Source organism: Danio aesculapii, chromosome 4 (genome assembly GCF_903798145.1).
Source record: "Danio aesculapii chromosome 4, fDanAes4.1, whole genome shotgun sequence".
Classification (NCBI taxonomy): Eukaryota; Metazoa; Chordata; class Actinopteri; order Cypriniformes; family Danionidae; genus Danio; species Danio aesculapii.
This window is the reverse complement of record NC_079438.1, coordinates 54495530-54521175: the sequence shown is the minus strand read 5'-3', so window position 1 is coordinate 54521175 and position 25646 is coordinate 54495530. Positions and strand designations below refer to the sequence as shown.

At 34.4% G+C, this 25646-nt stretch overlaps 2 protein-coding genes across 2 annotated transcripts; both read right to left on the bottom strand.

Annotated features, from left to right (window-relative positions):
- Nucleotides 1-8159: 8159 nt before the first annotated feature.
- selenoo2 (selenoprotein O2) lies at nt 8160-18005 on the bottom strand. Its single transcript, XM_056456094.1, has 9 exons — nt 17446-18005; nt 15798-16001; nt 14773-14950; nt 14308-14438; nt 13642-13919; nt 12534-12696; nt 10481-10666; nt 10051-10207; nt 8160-9972 (listed from the first exon to the last, which is right to left on the bottom strand). Exons 1-9 carry the CDS (start codon nt 18003-18005, stop codon nt 9742-9744), a joined length of 2088 nt encoding a protein of 695 aa, XP_056312069.1. The 3' UTR covers nt 8160-9741.
- Nucleotides 18006-19837: 1832 nt separating this feature from the next.
- Nucleotides 19838-22073, bottom strand: LOC130223313 (tetraspanin-7-like). Its single transcript, XM_056456110.1, has one exon. It carries the CDS (start codon nt 21868-21870, stop codon nt 20794-20796), a length of 1077 nt encoding a protein of 358 aa, XP_056312085.1. The 5' UTR covers nt 21871-22073; the 3' UTR covers nt 19838-20793.
- Between the last annotated feature and the right edge of the window lie 3573 nt (nt 22074-25646).

The window sequence follows — 25646 nt, the reverse complement described above, 5'->3', positions numbered from 1 at the left end:
ACAATTGCTTTATTGCTTATCATACATTGACGATTAGGCTGCACAACAGCATCGATATGGCAATGTGATCATTCACAATAGTCGCATTGAAGGATATGGAATGTTGATTTTGTATCATAATATATCATTTGCACAAGTTTTTGATGCCTGTGATTGTATAATATTAATATATAAGTAATAATATATATAATTATATATAATTCATTTTAAAAGCATTCAGGCATAAGAAAATGTACCATTTGTGACCTTGACTTTAATCAATTTTATTGAATTATTTTTATTTTATCATTCAGTTACTGTACCTAAATACTATTAGACTCGGAAAATGTTAAACACTTTATTTCAATTGTATATTTTTCTTTGTTGTATTTATAGATAATTATGCATGAAAATATTCACAACACATGATGCAAATACAGAAATGCACTGCAATAGCACGTACCACAACGAAAATGTGCCAGGGGATCCCAAAAAGTTTATAGATTGTTTATTAGATTTTATGGAGATGCACTCTCACTGCAGAATCATCCCAGTTGATCTAACATTATAAATTCTTTCCAAATGGAGATATTAAGTCATCTGGTGAAATTGTATTCATATCGCATTATATAATCGCAAAATAAAAATTATCGCAATGTTAGATTTTTCCAATATCGTGCAGCCTTAATTGACTGTATCTTCAGTATTGCATGTTTTAAATCAGTGACTTACATTGGCAGATGACTGCTGCATCCTTCGAATGAGAAGTAGTGTACTGTCCTATTCTGTCGAACTGACAGTCAATGATTGTGGACTCATTTCCAGTGCATTTCACATTATCCAACCATACTGGTCCTCCACCTGGACCAAAATAAGCAGCACCTTTTGCTGCCGCAGCATCTCCACATCCCACATCTCTACACAGCACTGCAGCATCTGGTAGATTCCAGCCACTGTCTGACACTGATCCCCACTGACTGTATCCCCACTGATTATAGTAAATCTCCACTCTTCCAGAGCAAGAGTTCCAGATATTCGCCAGTCTAATTTTGCCTGAATAATATAACAATGAGAGCTGTTATCATTTTGTTGTCTCAATGCTGCTTAAGGCTTGTCAATAACATTTCTGTTTTAATTACAGACAGAACAGATATCTATGGATAACATTTGTGGCATAATGGAGAGAAATTGATCTGCTGGATCTACTAAAAAGACTCTGTTATACTGTTTATATATACAGTCGTGAAAAAATAGGATGCCCTATGAAAGCCTGGGTATTTTGTAAGGTTTTAAATGTATTTAATCTCAATTTTAACAATACAGAAAGGTTTAAGTAATATAACTAAACAATTAAAACTGAAAAAAGACTTTAAGATCTTCTGTAAATGTAAATCTACAAAAATGCATATTCAAGCTGAGGAAAAGTTAGGACATCCTCACCCTCAGGTTTTCCTAATTTCTTCACATGACTGTTTATTAGTGCTTGGCAAACAATAATCACTATTAATCCCATCTAAAATAAAAGTTTGTGTAAAGCCTCAAAATATTCATTCCGCTGGCTAATTCTGACTTAATGTTGTAGTTTAAATGTAAATAAAAGTATAATAACTTTAAATAAAAAAAATTTGCCAGGAGTATTAATAATTTCATATTTATATATATATATATATATATATATATATATATATATATATATATATATATATATATATATATATATATATATATATATATATATATATAAACACAACAGGTCTTTTTTTAAATTTCCTGACGTTAAAATAAAATCCCCAAAAATCCCAAATCCCTGTGATTTTGAGGCCCACCGCAACGTGAGGTACAGTAGGAGTGCAGTTTTCCCCACTCACCGAATTGATTGACAAACGCCATGTTTCTATAATAACATGTATACACATGTCCACAGAACATTTTTTTGCAAATTAACTAAGATTAAAATATTTGTTCCAGCTCTCTGTGAAGTTTTATAAAAAAAAATAAAAATAAAATAAAATAAAAACAAAGCATGTTTGTAATGAAGACGCCATGTAAAATCGCATGTTCAATTCTTAACTGCTATAATTACCATAGCCCCATGGTGTCAGTAATGGCTAATATGTGTGTGTGTGTGTGTGTGTGTGTGTGTGTGTGTGTGTGTGTGCGTGTGTATTGCAAACGGCATTTGTGTTTGGCTCATCGTTTCAGAAAGGCTTGAATAGACTCCACCACAAATGCATGAAATAAACTTACTTGGTATTTTTGACTAATGAGCTGTATGTCAGCTTCATCTGAGTCGGTCTCTGTCACTGACTGCTGTTTATCTACATAACGCATGATGAGAAGCAGATATGCATGTGGGAATTTATTCCGCTGTGGCGACCCCAGATTAATAAAGGGACTAAGCCGAAAAGAAAATGAATGAATGAATATTTCTTTCATAAATGGCATTATTTTAAAAATAAAGCCACTTCATTTGGATTTTTTTTTTTCAAAATCAAGACCTAAATCTTGTTTCTCAGTCAAAAGTGTCATAACTTAAAATATATTACATTTTCTATTCTATATTCACTTCTCCATTAATCCCCCACATGCCACAAATCCTAAGCATTGGTGATTAATAATAATAAAGGTTTTGTACACACTCTGACAGGCAACTCCAGCATCCTTCTCATGTCCGCATGAGTTTTGACCCCATCCATTTAAAACACACTGTCTCAGCGTGGATTCAGTGTTAGAACACTGAACATCACTGAGCCACACAGGCCCTGATCCCTGGCCAAAATAACCACCCGTCTTTAATCCAGAGACAGCACCGCAGCCCATCTCTTTACAAATCACAGCAGCATCTTTAAGGTCCCAGCCATCATTACACACTGTTCCCCACTGACCATCATTGAAGACCTCCACACGTCCAGAACAAGCGTTAGTGCCATTCGCCAGTCTAACAAGGGCTAAAAGAGCAGTGGAAATATGTAAATCATTTGTTGGTAACACTTTACTTGAAGGGGAAAGGGGTGTTCATAAGACTGTCATGAAACCTTTATGCATGCTTATGCCTTATAACTGAGCCTGTCATGAATATTTTCTGGAACAAACTGTATGTCATTAAAATGTCTCATTAAAAGTGTCATTACAGTCCAATGATTTTTAACAACATCATTAATATTTAATTTTAATGTCAAATTCAGCTTGTACCACTGTAGTTACGGTAAAAAAAAATGTTAATGATGCTGTTTTAAATTCATGACACATTTATAATGGCTTTATAAAAGATTTATGTCAAGTTTTGTTGTCTTGGTAATGTTAAGTCGTCATGATTAAGACAAAAACAGTTTGTGAAGCATTCATTTATGTCAAGTTGTCATAACAAACAATGCCATTTTTGCATTTAAAATGTCATTAACTGAATGAATGACACTTAATGACAGTTGTAAGCATGCATAAAATCTCATTATAAAGGTTTAATAATGACGGTCTTATGAACACCCCTTCAAGTAAAAGGTTACCCATTTGTTGCATGGACCTTTTTTTAAATGTAATTAATAAACGTAATATTTGCAACTTACAATGACAGACAACTCCGGCATCCTTTGAATGGTCACAGTTAAACTCTCCAATTGCCTTAGATGCACAATTGCTCAATGTGGCCTCGTTTCCAGAACAAGTCAAACTGCTTAAATATATAAACCCAATACCTTGTCCGAAAAAAGCATTGCTCTTTGCTTCTATAGCATCTCCACATCCCATCTCTCTACACACCACTGCGGCGTCTGACAGACTCCAGCCATCATCACACACTGTTCCCCATTGAGCATTTTTGTACCGATCGTAAAAAAAAACCTCCACTCGACCAGAGCAAGAGTTTTTACCATTCATCAGTCTGATTGTTTCACATGTATTTGGCATGGTTTTGCCTAGAACTTAACATTGAGAGTGTTAGGAAAAAGTGCCATAGTTTGTACATTGGTGCTTGTTTGAGTGTGTTGTTACTTACTCAGAAATGAAATAAGCCACATGGAGCCTGTCATAGCTGTTGATCAATTTTCACAAATGAGATGCCTAAAAAGATGGACAAATCAAATCACTGACATTAACCAGATATGAATATTGAGACATACAATTAGGTCAAAATTATCAGCCCTCCTGTAAATTTTTTGTTATGATGTTAAAGGGAGCAAGGGATGTTTTCATAGTATTTCCTTAATATTTTTTCTTCTGTTTTATTTCAGCTAGAATAAAAGCAGTTTTGAACAAAATAAGGTCAAAATTTATAACTATTAATGAACATTTCATATCTTAATAATAGTAAGCCAGTAGTTATAGCATGAATTATAGCATGATAAAGTGTTATCAAGTTATTTTAGGATTGTAGTAGTTTAATACTATAATATATTTGAGTCTTCAGTGTCATTTAATTATTTGTTTACTTTTTTTATACACTTTCTGGATTCTCATGTTTAATTGTTTTGTATATCCAGTGTAAAAAGCTCTGTGTACCATATAACCGTAGGTAAATGTGGAAATGTATGGAATTAAAATAGAAATAGAAATAAAGTTTATGCCTATGATGGCCAGGTCTGCATAAGAGGCCACCCCAATATCCAATCAAAAATAGCTTAAATCTACCCCAATCAAAGGTAACCAAAGGGCTGATTCAATAGTAGACCAAATCTATCTTAATAGATGATCATCTGAGCAATGCCTTACATTGGCCAAATGGCCAATCAAAAATAGCCCTTAACTAACCCAATGACTAATCTCCTGCAAAAATCTGGATGACTGGACCAAAATATATAACTATAGTACAATGACCAATAAACCAAAGTCTCAAAATATTCCAAAACTAGCCCAATGACCCAAGGAAAGAAAACATCCCAAGACTAGTGCAACGGCTAAAAAAATTATAACAAAACCAGTCTCACAAGAAAAAAAAAACTAGTTCAACTAGTCTAATGGCTAATCAAAAATAAACCTAAACTAGACAAAAAAAAATTTAAAGACTAGTCCAACGGTCAATCAAAAATAAACCAAAAATAGACAAAACAAACAAACAAAATGCCAATGACCAATCAAAAATAATCCTAAACTAGACAAAAAAAACAAACAAAATCCCAAAACTAGTCCAACGGCTAATCAAAAATAAATCAAAAAAGACAAAACAAACAAAAAATCCCAAGACTAGTCCAATAGCCAATCAAAAATAAGCCAAAACTAGACAAAACAAACGAAAAAATTCCCAAGACTAGTCCAATGGCCAATTAAAAAAAAAATCCCAAGACTAGTCCAATGGCCAATCAAAAATAAACCAAAACTATATAAAACAAACAAACAAAATACCAAAACTAGTCCAATGACCAATCAAAAACAAAACCACAAGACTAGTTTTTTGGCTAATCAAAAATAAACCAAAACTAGACCAATGAAAAAAGTACTCCAACAGTGAATTTAAAAAATCCAATATACCATGACAATCACAATGACCTATGTTCAATATTTCAAAACTCTAAATATGTCACCTCCATACCTGAAATAAATATATACTTTCAGTCACTCTGATGCATTATCCTAAACATCAGCTTGAAAATCAACATATAATGGTAATCATAAACATAGAGTTGCATAGTTTTATCACTAGAATAACATATTTTAATAAAATAATTTCATTCAACTATAAATTCAGCAATGTCAAATTAAACCAAATACAATGGAAACAGAACATTGCAACCCTGGTTACATCACGTTATCACATGTTTTTAATTTATCCACATTTGCAATGAAAAATCACTAATAGATTAAACAAAATTGATATGCTCACCTGCACTCTACAATCTTCCAGCCTGCTTCACTGTCCCTAAATTGGTATGTTCTGTGCCTTATTATGGAAAGCAATATTTAAACATCACTCCTATGTTGAGGATCCTCCTAATCCTAGTCTTGATTTGGCTCCTCCCACTGACACAATCTTCACAAAGTTGCAGATGCAATAAAACATAGCTAACAAAAGAGAATGACATTAAAACAAACACAAATGCAAGTTCAATTAAAATTCATAAAGTTTACTGATTTAAAGTTTATTACGTAAGCAAACAGGGCACGTGCATATAAGTCATGCATTACACTGCTTTGCCTACTATTTAAATGACATCTTAAGTCTTGTCAGTTGATTTGTTTTAGTAAGGAAATAACTTTGCATTCTGTCTTGAATTTGACCACTAATCGCTTGTGACCCTTACCCTAAAAAAACACAATTTCATTCATGCCAATCTGGTGTGTTTTCTATTCACTTGCAGAGAATTTGTTGGGTTTTATTTATTTATTTATTTATTTTGCATGCGTTGTGCATCAGTGAGAAAAAGTGCTCTATTAGTAAAAACACACAATACTGCAATCTAAATCAAATCTGTAAGTTGAGAAATTAGAAATATCCAATGAGAAATATCTGATCGTTATTATACAGTGATGACACTAATCTTAAATAACTGCACTCTTACAGAATACTGCTATTGTAATTTTGACAAACCCATAAATAAGGCACCACAAGACTAAAAATATTTTAACATAAAACATTCACTTACTATTATAACTTACTTATTCAATTGCGTCCTGTCTTCTTTAACCTGCAGAAAAGCTTCATTTAATCACTGAACAATATGGTCTTATCGCCTTTGGGTTCTGTCCCTTACTGAATAGATTCCGGACAAACATATTTGACTGGTACAGCTTTTAGCAGACCTTTTCTACCAAATGCTGAACTTGCCATTTTTGGCTTCTCACAAAATCTTCTCTCCCTCAAACAATGCAAGAGTCTTTAATGCAAGGCATGGTCATGGCTAAAAGAATTGTGCTTAACAACTGGAAATCACCTTTACCCCCTTCATTCCAGAACTGGATTTCCGACATGATATCTGTTAAACTCAATTTTTTAAGAACTTAAGAACTAGCTCCATAAGAAAATGTTTGGCTACTTGGGGTCAATTTCTTGATTTATTTGACAAATCCATACCTCAAAAGAGCAATCCAGTCACCCCTCTGAGGTTTAGGTTGTATACCCGTTTTGATTGTATGTTTTGTGACTAATATGCAATTTTTGTTATCTCTTTTCTATTAGTTTTCCTATATATTGCTCTTTGCATGTCTACAGTATGAGCCAATGTTTGTTCTTGTTCTGAGTATATATAATAAAAAAAAAAACTTAAAATAAAGTAAAAAAACAATATAGCCTTACTGTATTTATCCATACTGTTCCTGAGCCCTGTGCAAAAAACTCTCTATAGAGAAAAAAAATCTTAAATTAGCTTAAGATAAAATAAAGTGAATTTTATTACCTAAGATAAAGTAATACTACTGTACTACTGTGCTCTTTCATGGGTATTTCACACTAATCCGCTGCTTTGAATTTTATTCAAACAACATTTGGGTTTTTAGATTGATTTGTTCTGATGAATAAATAATGCAAAGTACTTAGTCTTAGTCTTGCCCACCCGATTTAAGATATAAATGTCTTACTTTCAGCTTTACAACTTATTGCAATATCAAAGTTAGTGCTTAAACACCAAACTGATTCTCATTTAGATCTAGTTTTGCCATTTAGTTTGAATATAATTCAACTGTAGACCATTTTGAGAGTAGTAAGCAAAAACAATGGTCCCAACGTATTTCCTGTTGTACATTTGTCATTTCTAAAGCTTCTGGGAATCCAAAAGAAGCCGGAAATGTTCATGAGCCAATGACATGACCACATTAAAGTGGTCTATAGTTCAATTCAGTTCAAGTTTACTTGTATAGCTCGTTTTACAATAATTATTGCTTCAAATCAGCTTTACAACAGGTGCACATTATTGCATTACAATCCAATTAAATTATAGTTAGTCAAATATAAGTTATTATATACAAACATAGTTAACCTGCAATTTTGTTGCATATATGTGATGTCCATGTGTACATGCCTAATGCATTTGTCTATTAAGTGTATGTGTTGTCCTGGATGTCCTCGATGATTGATATCATCTCTAGTCTATTTACTAAATCCAACCACTTGTGCATGACAGCTTTATATAAGACTGTGAAAAACACAATGCAAAACAAATGCATTGGTATGAAGAGAACATTTATTAAATATTGTATATTATAAAAAGCAATCAAACTCAATCAACTGAGCTACATCATCTAACAGCATTTATATGTTTTTTCCTAAGCTTTTTTGTATAATGTTAATTTGTTAGTTTCACAAAATCATTAGTAAGACTTCAAATTAAGCATTTCAATCAGTACCACTTTAATTTGATGGTCCATTTGAGTATTAGTAGACTGTCTGCTTAATATCTGTTGATACTGCTTCCTCAACAGTCTACTTATAATCTAATGACATATAGTTGGCATGTAGATGCAATGTAACTTAAATTCAACAAACGGACCACCAAAATAAAGTGTGACCTTTAAATCATATTACCTAGATTTTAATTGTGCTTTTGGACGATATAAGTTGGTCAATTACTTTAATCCCATGCAAAAAATTGAAACTAAGCGATTGTATTAAACATAAACACTGTAAACGTTTTACTTTAAAATAGAGAGTAAACTGGTTGCCTTATAATTATTAAGTAAACAAACTATGTGCTTAATATAAAGTTAAGTCAAGGGTTTACTAACTTTTTTTTAGGTAAAATCAACTTGTTTCTTTTTAAAGGCAACTGGTTTACTTACTTTATTAATGTAAAGTAACTAATCACTTATTACAGTGTACTTTAGATTTTGAGAGCAATAATTATGAGGTGATCTACCTATTACATGTCTAAGTGATTACTGCATGCTGTAAGTGTGATATTTAAAGAGATGTGTTCAAATGTGTGCACAATACAGACTCCTTGCTTTTCAAACACAGACGGGCCTGTTCAGCTAATCATCTGAGTCGTCATTGATCAGATAATGGAAGAGATTTGACTTTGGAATAATTTAGAAAATCTATCCATCCAAATTAGTCTCTGTGTTGTATGGAAGCATGTTTTCACAATTGATTAAAATCCTGACTTTTTTTTCATTCACATGTGAGTTTATATCTCACAACTCTTACTTCTTTCTTAGAGCTGCATTGTAAAAACTTGCTTTTTGTACAGAACTGTGAAATGTAAACTCAAAATAGTTTGTTATGAAGTCAGAAGTGCAAGGTGTAAATTGTAAGAAAATAGTATGTTTTACCTTACAATTGACTTTATGACTAGCAACTGCAATTCTGAGGAAATAAGTCCACTCTACATCAACTTATTCCTGCAATTTTGAATATATATTACACAATTCTGTATTAAATAACTAGCAGAGTACGTATCATGCAAATCTAAGAAAAAAGTTAATTAAAAAATCTGAGTTGTTAGTTTATATCTGTATTATATAACTTTTTTCTTGCAATTATGAATTATGTTTTAATAGCTAATGGAGTCATCGTGCAATTCCAGGAAAAAAGTTAATTAAATAAACAGAATTGCACGCTTATATCTGCTCTATACACTATTTTAACATGTTTCTTGCAATTATGGTTATATATTTCACAATTCTGTCTTAGATGCTAGCAGAGTGTGTATCATGCAATATTTAAAAAAAAAAAAAACACATGTGGGTTTCATCTCTGCATTATCTGAAGCAAAGAGTGTTGTGTGTTGCTCAGCCTCCCACAGCACTAAGTACTTTACCTGATCGATAAACATGGGAGGAATATACCTCCATGTTTTACATGTTCTCGAACAGACTTGTACTGTAATGTTTGGGAGGTTTTTAGGATGATCATGTGATGAAGATTGTTTTGGCCCATTCAGGAGGTTTGCTGTTGTATGGCATATGGTGAGTTTCAGCTGCTGTTTTTCTTAATGCGTTTTCCATCACTTCCTGTCCCTTAATGCTAATACCATCAGCTTGACCTGATCCTCTTCCTGCTGACCACACTGGACACTCCAGATCAGGACTCACTGAATAAGGGTTCTCCAAAGCTTTAAGCACCCGTTGAACCTGAAAGCATTTGGAATAATGAAAATGCTTTAGCATTTAATACACAAAAATTGTTGCATGTAAATTAAAACCACTGACCTCTGAAAAATCACCCTTTTCAGCTGCATCAATTGCATTCTGGGCAATATAGTTACGCAAGACCACAGCAGGATTGGTGGAGTTCATAGATCGAACCCTTTCTTTCTCTACTGAAGCAGGGTCACTTGCTTGGTTACATTCAAAACTCAGACGTTTCCTAAAGTGGTGAACAGAAAAAACGAGCTCAAAGCACTTGGATGTTTTGTTTAATACTCATATATTAATGAATATTTGAAGAGTTCAGATGCAAAAACCTCTAAAACTTTTTTCTCAGACTCTCAGGTTCAGTAATTTCACTTTTATGGCAAAGCATAGGTTAATTTCATTGCCTTTAATGTAAAATCACTGAAAATGAACGAATGGTACTGAGAAAAAAATGCTCAGTTTAGAAAAAAATTCTGATCTCAACTCTTCATTTGTTTATTAATACCTGTATTGTTTGACCCATCTCTGCCAATGTTCTCTCTGCTTGATTTTTAGCTCCGCCTCACTGATCATCAGAAGCTCCCTCAGCCTCCCTATCTTCTCCAGCTGCTTGGCAACCTCTGGCTGATTGGCTACCATGTTGAACATATCTGGATTTGTCTCAGCCATGGAGAGAATCATCTCCAACTCACTAAGACATATAGCAGAAAATGAAATAAATTAAGAAGACGTTATAGGTAGTATTAAGTTTCTCCAAAAATGTAGGACATCTTTTATATAGAAACACTAGGGCATGGGCATCTCAAAATGGATTCCTGGAGGGCCGCAGCTCTACAGTTTTGCTCCAACCCTAATCAAACACAGCTGATCCAACTAATCAAGGTGTTCAAGAGTACTAGAGACTATTATGCAGGTGTGAGTTGGAGGTGGCTAAAATCTGCAGAGCTGTGGTCCTCCAGGAATTCAGTTTGAGACCACTGCACTAGGGTAAACGTATTTTATCTTATATGTACATTTAATGGCAGCTTTCATTGGCTATCTTCATGTCAAATACTATTAAAAAGTAATACAAGCATAATACATAGAATAAACATTGGACATTAATATAAGATACAAATTCTAAATGGTTTTCTGGTAAAATTGTTTTAAATTCCTTAAGTGAGTTACAGTAGGGTAAACACAGGATTTGAGAAAACATATTAACATTTTTATTCCACTCCAACAATTATTTTAAATCAGTTTCTTTATTTAAATTGTCTTCTAGACACTTCTCTAAGCAAATAAATTATTCTTTTGTTTTAACGATAACCTATGGACGAAAGATCAACCAAAATTAGTGGACTACCCAGGAAAAACGAGGCTTTAGGACCTATAAAGTACTTGCAATCATATATATTTTCATACCTACAGTCTGTATAGGTCATAATACGTAATTCTTATGCGTCAATGTTTTTAGTCACTAAAACAAACCATAATGCAAATTCATTCAGTAAACATACCAATTGTCTTGCCTTGATTTTCGTGCAATTTTCTGACAGCATTTAGAGAAGAATGAAGAGTACAGGGACATTAATATTTTGGAATTGTTGATTAAAAAAACAACAGAATCTAACACAGCACAGTCTGTTCGGCTATTTCTGGCTACATTTTATTTTTATAGATATTATAAGTTGTCTGAATTATCATGTAATTCTATAAACACTTAAAGACATCAACTAGGGTTCAACTAAAAGGATACTAATTAACTTATTCTCAGGGCATCTAAGATGTAGCTGATATCTGTATTCAGTTGAACACCAAGGGAGATTTTTTTTACTTGAATCTGTAATTCCTGGTCTTTCATTAAATCAAGAGCTACTGGCACAAGGTTAAAACAAAAATAAAAACAAAAAAACAGATAAAATGACCCAAACATGGTGATACATTGAAATCACTGACAAAAATACATTAAAATATACTGGAATGTTAATATTAACAACATATTTTTACCATTGAGTTACTTGCAAAAACAAAATGCTTTGCTTAAGACCTCAATCTATCAGCAGGAGCCATGGGTATTAACTGTGTTTTGCCTGTATATGATTTTACTAACTCTGAAAGTGCCAGTAGACATTATCTTACAATTTACGAAACACCAATGTCCACAGATAAGTCTACTCTCTTACTCTCCTTTTAAATACACAGTAATACAGTCACAAACTTATTATATTAATAGAACAGCATTGCATTTACTGTTATAATAAAATAAATGTACAAGAACATTGTAAAATAAACCGTTACCCTATTTTTATTCACTCGACAGACACCAAGTGTTGCTCAAGCACTGGGCATGTATTTAATTACATTTAATTCCAGTCTTTTTCCATTAGGATAATGTTTTACTTAATAAGGTTACAAGAATAATGTAAAATGTGCAACAATTTCATGAATGGGATACCACATCCACCTCATTTTGTGCCCAGAAAGCCCTGCTAAAGGCTTCATAGTAATGGTGAAAAGCACATAACATTGTTGATTGTTATGAAGATTAGACCCTGAGAGGGTGCCGGTCCCCTCACCCGGGTTGCATTGTAGGATGGTTTGCCACCTTTAGCTCCTCCAGCGATGCACACTGATCCACAATCAGTTCCACTACTGAGTCTGTATTATCTTTCTCTGCATGATCACCAACAGGGCTGGATATGTCACTGAGCAGACGAAATGTGTTTGTGAAGTCTGCACCTGGAGTATTAGAGGAAATCAACATTTTTTGAGGATTAAATGTTTAGAGGACTCTACAACAACAAACACTTAATACACAAATACACTTCACTGAACATCAATTAGCATTACATGTACAAATGAAGTCAGAATTATTAGCCTTCCTAAATTATTAGCACCCTGTATATTTTTATATCTGTTTAACGGAAATAAGGTTTTTGCAAGGCATTCCTAAACCTAATAGTTTTAATAATTAATTTCTAATAACTGATTTCTTTTATCTTTGCCATGATGGCTACATAATATTTGACTAAATATTTTATCAAGATACTAGTATTCAGCTTAAAGTGATCACTGTGCTCGCCTCACAGCAGCTAAAACACACAAAGATGTGGTGCACCCACCTCTGTTTATACAATTGATTGGCACGACTTGCACAAGTGATGGTTTCTTTGTTGCAACCATTGTATATCCAGTGTTTGGAGCTGCTGTAATATAAGCAGAGCGATCGCCCCTATCTAGTGTCTCATCCAACCGTATGACCTCTATCAGAAGTTCCACGAGTCTCCTGCATATTCATGCTCCGTGATGGCTGCGAATTAGTGAAAATACCCAATGAGAGTGAATGAAAATGTATTTTATGCATTATAAAGCTTTAAGCATCAGAATCAATACTCTGTATCGGACAATTACCATGACAAAGAGTCAGTAATCAGTATCTGCTGCAAAAATCCTGATAGGAGCATCCCTAATTTTGAAATTTGAAAGACACTCTATACAGTATAACTGCAGGTTAACTATGTTTATATACTGCTAACGCTTTAAACAACTGATTCTGAATGTAATATCATGATGTGCACCTTTGTGAAGCTGCTTTGGAATGATAATTAATGTGAAAAGCGCTTTACAAATAAACTTGAATTGAATATCATTTACTAAAACTTAAATATTTCCTTCTAGCTGTACCTGTAATGTGCATGGTCTTCAACAAATCCGCCACCAGTTCCCCATCCTCTGGTTTGTGTTTTCCCAGTAGACCCAGCTTCTTCCTCATGTTGCCCAGGTAGAAGTCCTCATAAAGGGGCATGAACTCATCTAAAATAACACCTGCTTTAGTTGACTGGATGTCTGAGCCGAGAGCTTCAGCCAAGCGTGCCAGGTTCCAGCGGCAGACATACGGCTGAGCTTCATAAGTATAGCGGCCCTTCTTATCAGAGGCATTGCACACAAACTCAGGGTCAAACCTGCATTAGAAGGGATAGTTCACTCAAAAATAAATATTAATAAATAAATTAATAAATTACTGACTCTTAAAACCTCTATAAGTTTCTTCTGTTAGATATCTAAGCATAGATGACTTGGCTACAAAAAAAAGCTAAATTTAGGCAGTCAGTGAAAATCTAACAGACAAAGTAGCCCAAAATCATACTACACTTCAAATACACATGAATGATTGAATGCATATTTATGTGAAGTTTGTTTAATCTGGTCAGTCTAGCCTGTTTAATCTGTCTGTCTAGTCTCTGTATTTAACAACTAGACTAGTCCAAACATCTAGACATCTATTAGACTTATTTCAAACATAAAAAATGTACATTGCAATTACTGTAGCGCAATAAGAGCTTGACCAACCTGTCCATGAAGCCAAAAGGGCCGTAGTCTATAGTGAGCCCCAGGATGCTCATGTTGTCTGTGTTGAGAACACCATGGCAAAATCCCACACTTTGCCAAAGGGCCACCAGTTTGGCAGTTCTAACAGTCACCTTGTGGGGTCACAGAACAGAGTGCATTAGTGCCTGTTCACTTTTTATATTTTTTCTCACTCCTTTCCATGAGGATTTTAAAAATATCTTCCTTTATAAAGCATTATAAGCCATATACCAAACTAACCAGCTAAGAATCACAACATTGACCAAATTTGATTTGATGATATCTAATCTTTAATACGCATATATATTATATATAGATAGTATCCAACATTATCAGTGAGGTCAAATTCATATCATTCTTAATATTTAATGAATTCTACTAATACATCCTAATTAACCCTTGCTTTAGGATATTAACAATGGTAGCACAATATATAATAGTTAAAACCTCTCTGAAGAAGGCAGCATTCCTCTCTTGGCGCTCTAAATATCCTCTCTGTATTTCAGGGTAGAATGTTTCAATGACATAATCCAGAAGTCCTGCACGAATATCAGGCCGTCCCACACTAGGGCCTTGTCTTCCTGTGAAATCATCCAGAGGGTGGAAGATCTCAAACGAGCCAAATCTGGTGAAAAACGCAGAAAAATTTAAGTCATCATGAGTCAATGTATATAACACAGAGTGAGAACTATTTAAAATACAAGTGTGGAAATACTACAGCATATTCATTGAGCAATATAAGCCATATACATGATATTTAACAAGAAAGTGGCTGTATATCACTATATTTAGAAAAGGATGATACCAGATAAGAATTTATTTCCCACATGAAAAAATGCCACAGTAATTTACAGTAAATACTACAGTGTGTTTTTGAACAATGGTGTAGTAAAGAGTATTTTACTGTATTATACTGTATATTAACAGTATTAAAAAAAACATTGACAAAGAATGCTCCGACATACTGGAGTATTAACTATAGTGAACTGATAAACTGTAATAAATACTGTAGCATACTTTAGTTTTTACTACACTATATAGCACACTATACTAACTGTACACTATATAGTTTGCATACAAGTAGCATCTAAAAATAAAGAAAAACAAGGTCTAATAGGAGATTTAAAGTGCGAGCCAAAACAACTGCAACACGCTTAAAATATTACAGTTCAATGGATATTTCAGGATTTTAGGAATTGTTTCACGTTTATATCTTGGTATTGTGTATAAGTCATGGGTCTCAAACTGGATTCCTGGAGGGCCGCAGCTCTGCACAGTCTTGCTCCAATCTTAATCAAACACAGCTGATCCAACTAATCAAGTTGTTCAAAAGAGTCTCGAACATCTTGATTAGTTGGATCAGTTGTGTTTGATTAAGGTTGGAGCAAGACTGTGCAGAGCTGCGGCCCTCCAGGAATCGAGTTAGTGTAGCATGTAGTGGTGTTGTGAGATTAGTAAAAAGAGTTCTCAACCTGATGAAGGTGGGTGCTATTCTGAGCACCACTGAGCACCTCTCTGGTTTGAGATTGCCACTATAAAACACATCCCTCTGGACATAAAGGTCAGAGGTTACCAGAGATCCTGCTCGGGTTGTGGGAATCCCCAAAGCGAACATGGCCTCGCTGCACAGGAACTCCCGAATGCTGGAGCGCAGCACTTTACGTCCATCAGACAGCCTAAAATATTGATTTTCAAGGTTAATGGCATTCTTTGATTCATTGGATTTACTACATTTTTTAAGGTAAGTGGTTGCAAACAGTTTATATGGGCTGAATTTAAACAAATTAAATCTAGTAATGTTCAACTTCATTTGTTTGTAGAAATTCAGCCCATATAAAATATTTGCAACCACTTACCTTAAAAAAACATTAGTAAATGCAATGAATCATTTTTTTAGTGCACACGTGTCATTATGGCAATAAGGGTTTCATAACTCATGGAATGCTTTCCTTGAATGAGAAATTTAATGCATCTATTGTTGGGTTAAGAGCGGATTTGTGTTTATTATTCAGCAAGAAAAGGGGATTTTCATCAGTTAGACCACAATCCAGCCATTGTTGAGACTGAAAATCCATACAGCATGTTTCTAAGTATTATTTTGCCATGAAATGGAGTTCAAAAACAAATATTTTTACTACTTAAAGATAATAAATAACACTTCAATAAAAATATTTGATTAAATCAGACATTTAGAGTGAGATGCATTAAACATTAGCAAGTTATAATATTGAAAAAGCAATTGTTTCATTATAGCGTATAAATCTTTCTGTTAATACACTAATCAATCTAAATCTACAGCACGTATTTGCTTTTCTTTATTAAATATAGCCTATTTAAAATGTAAGTATGAATAAATGACTGTAAATTATAATTACTTTAAAGATACTGAATGTTTGCAAAAGGATCATGTGACATGAGAATCACAGAAGTTATTTTAGCTTGCTATATACAGTTGAAGTCAGAATTATTAGCCCCCCTTTGAATTTTTTTTTTTTTTTAAATATTTCACAAATGATGTTTAACAGAGCAAGGACATTTTCACAGTATGTCTGATAATATATTTTCTTCTGGAGAAAGTCTTATTTGTTTTATTTCGGCTAGAATAAAAGCAGTTTTTAATTTTTAAACATTTTAAAGTAAAAAATTATTAGCCCCTTTAAGCTATATAGTTTTCGATAGTCTACAGAACAAAGCACTGTTATACAATAACTTGCCTAATTACCCTAACCTGCCTAGTTAACCTAATTAACCTAGTTAAGCCTTTAAATGTCACTTTAAGCTGTGTAGAAGTGTCTTGAAAAATATCTAATCAAATATTATTTACTGTCATCATGGCAAAGATAAAATAAATCAGTTATTAGAGATGAGTTATTAAAACTATTATGTTTAGAAATGTGCTTAAAAAATCTTCTCTCCGTTAAACAGAAATTATGGAAAAAAATAAACAGGGGGGCTAATAATTCTGACTTCAACTGTATATTTATTATTAAATATCACCCCTTTTAATAGTATTTGTAATCAGAAATTAGCCTTGGTAAGCAAAAAACATGATCAAATCTTAATATTTGCATACTTCTACTGTACAAAATTGCATGCAACGTGAAGCCAAAGTAACTCTACCTAGAATAAGGTGTCAGCCCAGCACCTTTAACCTGAATTTCCCACCGACCACAAGGACTTGTGCTGCTCGGATCAGTAGTTTGCTCAGCCCTGACCTCCACCTCCACTTCCCCCAAATAACACACTGCCCCATCCCCCAGTTGTCCTGCAAACTGACCGAACTGGTGTCCACAATAGCAGTGTGCAGCGGTCTCAGACCCCGGTATCAGCTGAGACCCACTCAGATATTCCGCCGCATGAGGGTCCTTTAAAACATCTTCCGCCTTCAGTCCCAGTAAAGCAAGAGCCGGTCCAGACAACGCAACAATTGTTGGTTTGATCAGCGGCTGTGGCTTTACTAGGGAAAAACATGCTGCTTTTACAATCCGTGAGCCCGGTTCTAGAGATGAATCCACTGGCAGCGCTTTCAACGCAACGTTATTGAACTTCAGTCTTTCCAGAGGAGTGAAACGTTGGTCCATTCTGATTCTTACAAGAGCTGCAGCTGCTTTGCTCAACAACAACATAATCCTGCAGGAGATTAATGACTCAACACTGAGCACACAGTAGGCCACACACATCCATCCATCCATTCATCCATCTTTCCATCCATCTATCTATCTTTCCATCCATCTATCTATCTATCTATCTATCTATCTATCTATCTATCTATCTATCTATCTATCTATCTATCTATCTATCTATCTATCTATCTATCTCTATCCATCCATCCACATATCCATCTATCTATCTATCTATCTATCTATCTATCTATCTATCTATCTATCTATCTATCTATCTATCTATCTATCTATCTATCTATCTATCTATCTATCTATCTATCTATTTCTATCCATCCATCCACATATCCATCCATCTATCTATCTATCTATCTATCTATCTATCTATCTATCTATCTATCTATCTATCTATCTATCTATCTATCTATCTATCTATCTATCTATCTATCTATCTATCTATCTATCTATCTATCTATCTATCTATCTATCTATCTATTTCTATCCATCTATCCACATATCCATCCATCCATCCATCTATCTATCTATCTATCTATCTATCTATCTATCTATCTATCTATCTATCTATCTATCTATCTATCTATCTATCTATCTATCCATCTATCTATCTATCTATCTATCTATCTATCTATTTCTATCCATCCATCCATCTATCTATCTATCTATCTATCTATCTATCTATCTATCTATCTATCTATCTATCTATCTATCTATCTATCTATCTATCTATCTATCTATCTATTTCTATCCATCTATCCACATATCCATCCATCCATCCATCTATCTATCTATCTATCTATCTATCTATCTATCTATCTATCTATCCATCTATCCATCTATCTATCTATCTATCTATCTATCTATCTATCTATCTATCTATCTATCTATCTATCTATTTCTATCCATCCATCCATCTATCTATCTATCTATCTATCTATCTATCTATCTATCTATCTATCTATCTATCTATCTATCTATCTATCTATCTATCTATCTATCTATCTATCTATCTATCTATCCATCCATCCACATATCCATCCATCCATCTATCCATCTATCCATCTATCTATCTATCTATCTATCTATCTATCTATCTATCTATCTATCTATCTATCTATCTATCTATCCATCCATCCATCCACATATCCATCCATCTATCTATCTATCTATCTATCTATCTATCTATCTATCTATCTATCTATCTATCTATCTATCTATCTATCTATCTATCTATCTATCTATCTATCTATCTATCTATCTATCTATCTATCTATCTATCTATCTATCTATCATTCCTTTCATCTGTCTATCTATTGTTCTATTTGTCTGTCAGTCTATCATTTATATGTACATCTGTCTATTTATCTGTCTGTCTTTCTTTCATTAATCCTTTTTTCATTCTTTTTTCTAATTAATGTTACATCAATAATCATCTAATCATCTGAGGGATCTAATCAAAGTTGTTTGCAGCCTGAGGTGGATGTGATCCTCTTTGTGCGTCAGGTCATTAAACAGGCAGACAGCAGTGACTATCCCGGATGATTCATCACTTGCTGGTAATTGCAGTAGGGGTTGTGATAAAGAAATATAGACTCTCATAAATAAGCTTGTTTGATATCCCAGATTGAGGTTCGGTCAGCTAACTTTGGGAAATCAAAACATAAATCAGGTGTCTATTCATTTTAGACAGCAATAAAACATAGAGCTTCGCCACTTCAGCCAGGAAACCAGATGGAGCTGTGCACAGTAAATACTAAATTGGATTGTGTCTAGTTAATAGCAGTTGGCATGCACATTTTTAGAAATGGCACATTGCAGTTAAAGGGATAGTTCACTTAAAATCTGAAAATTGGTATTAATTTAATCACCCTCAGAACATCCAACATACAGTAGGTATCCTTTTTCTTCAATAGCACAATACAGATTTTTTTTGCTGAAAATATGGTCCTTGGTGATTTATAAAATGCAAGACAACCAGCAATTTGAGAAAACAAACAAGCAAATAACAGACAAAACAACACATTCGTCACAGTCAACTATACAAGAGGCCTGTCACATAGATTATGTATGCACGTTATTAATATTATTTTGGCTGTATATGTTTATTATTTTCACATTTTATGAATCATAAATATATAATAAACATATTTTTATTATCTTGTTTGTTTCAGAACATTACATGAAATGGGTTTAAAATGATGAATAATCACACTGAATAAAGTGTCCCCAAAATAATTGGGTTTAATGCAACAACATTGTGCTCTTTGTCATGCATTGAGCCTCATAATTTGATTAAACATTAATTTTTAGGAATAAAATATATTTCTGTCTTTCTCCTATGTTTTATTTAATAATTAATCAATAAACAGTTACCTTCCAGTGAAGCATTCAAGATCAAAAGAGTTGCTTTAGATGTGTTACAATGAATAAAACAACATGCACTACAACTTCTAATGGACCATTAATAAAAACTATTTACAGAATACATATGAAACAATGGTGTTGATGGCTGTTTTATACATAATATAATATTTCAGAACATTTCTGAACATATCAAAGGATTACCTTTAACTAATCTACTGACACCACTCTTTATGTTTTGTTTTACTTTAGATATCTAATGGACAAAAACACAAGTCATTCAGAGTCATGCAAGTTAAATATACCCAATGCACAAATATTTGAAGTTACGCTCTAGTCTACTCAAATGTTCACATCGTTCAAATGTTTACGACACATTTGGGGATGTTTATTTGTCCATAAAATGTAGCTGGTAATACGAAAGTCCAGGCAAAGGAAATTCACCATGCTTTTTTTTTTTTTTTCAATATCAGCGCGCTTGTCTTCGCGGTCTGGGTGTAAGACGATTGGCAAGCAAACATGCAAGAGCTATACCTGCCACCTGGGTGAATGCAAGACCCAAGACCGTTGCTGCAATGTGAAAAACATTATCATTAACCAAGCTGAAAACCTTGCGGAAACAACCATGACCGTGAATCCCGGCTAGCTCAATATCTGCGTCAATATATTCGGGTAAAGGTCTGTTGCGGCAGCCTTTGCGTTTCATACAGCAGCTGTCTGGTAATGACACAACGGACGTTTCATTTCCCACAATTCCAAAATCTTGAACAGCCCAATCAGAAATTAGCCAATCGCGCCAACTCTCAGCGCCACAGCACTTTAGCGCCCTCTGCAGGCTGTCGAGTGCATCTGCACGACCCTCATCTTCACCATAGTCCAATACGGCTCTCTGAAGTCCGCTACGAAAACCTTCGGCAATATCCTCTCTATAGAAGAGCCCCGAAAGACCTGCTGCTAGTCCACCCATGAGCGTTACAAACTGAAACAAGCCATACGCTCGAAGAAGGTACGGAAGATTAGCGGCAACTCCCAAGCATCCTAAAAAGCCCCAAGTGGTCACGGCAGCACCTGTGCCTAACAATATAATAGGAGCGTTAGGGTAGCGGTTTGCCGACAATAGCATGTAGTCGGATAGCGAAGCATGCGCCCATACGCCCAGAGTGAAAATCGCAAGGCCTGCTGCCCAAAAGAGGAAGCTGAAAATGAGGAGTGCGAGGCGCAGCAAGGGCATGACTCCCACCGCACGACAGCACGGCGGTGCAGTACCAATCGCAGGCACAGGGGGCGCCAGAGAGGCCTCCGAACACAGCGATAACGAAAGACGCTGCTGCTGATCGTTATACTCTCTGGAAGGTGACAGCAGATAACCAGGCAGCGCTGAGGGTCGTCTGGAAACTGAAGGAAGTGCAGGTCGGGGCGGAGAAGAAAGTCTCTGATTGCCGTGTAACTCTCGTTCCCAATCCTTCGCACGGCAAGGACTCTGCCGAGCTGGCAGAGAGTCGTACGGCGGTGCAGAGCTCATGGCCCCGTCTTTATCTACCGCCATTTCACTCTCTCTCTTTTACTCCTCCCTTTGTTTCTCCATCTCTCCTCGAGTTTTATGGCTGGTCATCAACCCACCGGTGCCTATTCACACCATAAATCATCTTAGGATGAACGCATGGCAGGCTTATCTTCGTCTGCAGATTCGGTTTCGATGTTTATTTCCGACATTACCTACACTCTCCTGCTGCTGCAGTGGTGTGTGGCTGTACTGCGTCTCTGATGGTGTGTGTGTGTGTGTGATTATATGGCTATGATGCTGTTAACCCACACCACCCTGATCCCTCTCTGCTGGTGCAGGAGGCTCCGCTTCAGGGTCATAAATGTCTGCTCTGATCGATTTGTGGCCTTAATAGGTCTTTAATAAGCAAATGTCTGTACAACACTGGTATTGATTTGTTTCTAGATTAAATCTCACAGATAGTCTGCATTAATCATTCATGCTATGTGTACATATTCAAGGACAGCGCTTTACAGCTCTTTAGACACAACTGAAGGCTGTGAACCATTTTTTGTTAAGAGGATGTTGGCACATTTACTAAAATATGCAAAACTTGTTGGCTAATGTTCCCACATTATCCACTAAAAAATATAATTACAAACATATAATAGATTTTAAGTTGAGTAATATAAATAACAATGATTTCTGTGCAAGCATAATATGTGACCCTGGTCTTCAGTTGCACAGGGAATAGCCAAACAATCATTTTGTTTGGGTCGAAATAATTGATTTTATGTCAAAAATGATTTGGACATTAAGTAAAGACCATGTTCTGATTAGCAATATTCATTACTAAGAACTTCATTTTGACAACTTTAAAAGCACTTTTCTCAATATTTAGATTAATCGAGATTTTCAAATATTTGTCTGTAATAAGTGGAAAATTCGTTCATTTAAATGTATAAGTCATGTACAAATCTCAATTACAAAACAAAAACTGCCCCTTGAATGGTTTTGTGGTTCAGAGTTACAGTAGAAGTCAGAATTATTATTAAATCATTTCCCAAATGAGGTTTAACAGAGCAAGGAAATTTTCACAGTATGTCTGGTAATATTTTTTCTTCTGGAGAAAGTCTTATTTGTTTTATTTTGGCTAGAAGAAAAGCAGGTTTTATTTTTTAAACCATTTTAAGGTCAATATTATTAGCCCCTTTAAGCTATATATATTTTTTTTTCCGATAGTCTACAGAACAAACCATCGTTATACAATAACTTGCCTAATTAACCTAACCTGCCTAGTTAACCTAGTTAACCTAGTTAAGCCTTTAAATGTCACTTTAAGCTGTATAGAAGTGTCTTAAAAATATCTAGTCATATATTATTCACTGTCATCATGGCAAAGATAAAAGAAATCAGTTATTAGAGATGAGTTATTAAAAGTATTATGTTTAGAAATGTGCTGAAAAAATCTGTTCTCCGTTAAACAGAAATTGGGGAACAAAAAAACAACAACAGGGGGACTCATAATTCAAGACGGCTAATAAATCTGACTTCAACTGTATATTTATATTTGTCTGCACAAAATATGCTGAATTTAAAGCATAAGATGGAGGTTTTTTTACCTTAACTTTATCTTCTGTTGTTGTCCACGTACTCCAATTCATCCAATCTACAACAGCAAAATAAAATGTTAACAGACCTCACAACTTAATTAATCTAACAAAAACACCTTTAATGTGCACAGAATATTCTCTAACCTTCTCTCTAGATATTATTGCATAATCTGTTCAATCAATAAATGTCCTTTTTTGAAACAACATTTTAAAATGAATCGTTAATATACATTTTGTATATCCTACGACACACAAGCCAGACTCTGACCCTGACACGCATATGAAGAGTTTAGATGCAAAAACCTTCAAATACTGCTTGATATTTTCTTCAAATAAGTGACGAATAAGTTCTTTCCGTTGCCTTTAAAAAAAAATAACTGAATATAAACATAGGAGGCTGAGAAAATGCTCATTTTAGGAGAAAATTTCAGATGGCACTTAGAGGTTTTTGCATCTGAACTCTTCATATATCCATCAAATTAAAAATAATAAAATATCATCTCTATATTTTTGTTTACCATATGCACTTTGTCACAATGTATTTTTGGTATGCATGCACACAGGAAAGACTCAGCATTACACTTAAAAAGTAATAGCTCACCCAAAAATGGGTTATTCATATTCAGTCACAAGGCTCAAAACCTTTGAGGTTGGTTTCTGTTGAACACAAGATAAAATAATTTAAAGAATGTTGGAAACCCATTCACACACCAAACAATTATGGACATAAACAATTATAGACATCACCTATATGCTATATAACTGCAAGTTAACTATGTTTATATATAATAATGCTAACTGTCAAAAGCTAATAGTTGCTAGTCAATTAATCAACGTTATTAGTAACTAATCAAGTTATGGTAACTAATAGGCTTGGGCGGTATCCAAATTTTGATACCGTCAAACCTTCTCCCTATTTTACTTCGGTATACGGTATTACCGTGTATAATAAAAAAATTATGATGTAAGGTTCAGACAGCGTCACCAAACTGTTGGCTTGTGCCTAAACCGTTCAGAAACTGAACACCGTATATGCGACCTTAGGCTGGAGGTATTTCCATCTTTCACGGTCACCTTTTTGTTGCAGAATTTGCAAATTGCCTAGTCCGTATTTACCGCCACTCCCTTCTCGTTCAGTCGAAACCCGAAATACTAGCAAACTGCAGAAGTTGTGTTCTTTTTCGAGACCAGGTCACTTGGTGCACGACTCGCCATCTTTCCCCACCTCTCTCTTTCTCCTCCATGCTGTCCCGTGATGACAACCACGCTTAGTTTTAGGCATTAAATAAATTCAATTTAATATTTAATCCTTGTCTCCCATATACATTAAATGCATTGTTTTTATGACGGTGTAACGGTATTGAAACTGATACCGTTGCTATTTTTAGATCCCGCGGTATACCATATTACCGCCCAAGCCTAGTAACTAATAACTTGAACTTTTCCTAATTTGATTGTAATGCAATAATGTGCATCTTTTGTAAAACTGAAACATTAATAATTGTGAAAAGCGCTATATACAAATAAACTTGAATTGAACTGAAATATGGAAGTCAATAGCAGTTTCCAATATTGTTCAAATTAATATACTTATAATATTAATATAATATAAAACAGATAAACACAGACATGTTTAAAACAAGTATAAGGTGAGTAAGTGATAACATAATTTAATAAATATTTTGATGAACTGTCCCTTTAATTAAGACTGTGATCCATATTTATAACGTAATAATAGAGCAGTATCTCCCTCAGCAGATGTTGAAACAGCTCGGGAAATGTGAGCTCCCCTTTCTACAGCATCATTCTCCTTCATCACTCATTTACTCCCTCCATCCACAGAGCTTTATTACCTGCTCCTGTAATTAATGTGTTTATGAATGGAGGTGCTCCTCGGGAAAGCCATCTGTCGGTGATAAATGGACTCTCAGAAAAGTGAGGGAATATTGTTTAATTCCAGACACTTTTTACGCAAGATATATTTTCATTACAACTGTAAACTGTATTTTACGACTCCAGAGTTAGTTATTTTATTCAGTAAATCTAAAAACGCACTATTTTCACTGCGTATTAGGAATTCCACTGTTTGACAGTACTTACTCTTGAGTTAATTCCTTGTTGGACGTAACAAGTCTTATGCCGTGAATACTTATCACTTGCAAATGTATTTTGTTTTACAACATGATCGTTTTCTACCGTTCTCCGCCAGACCTGAGGCGGACGGTG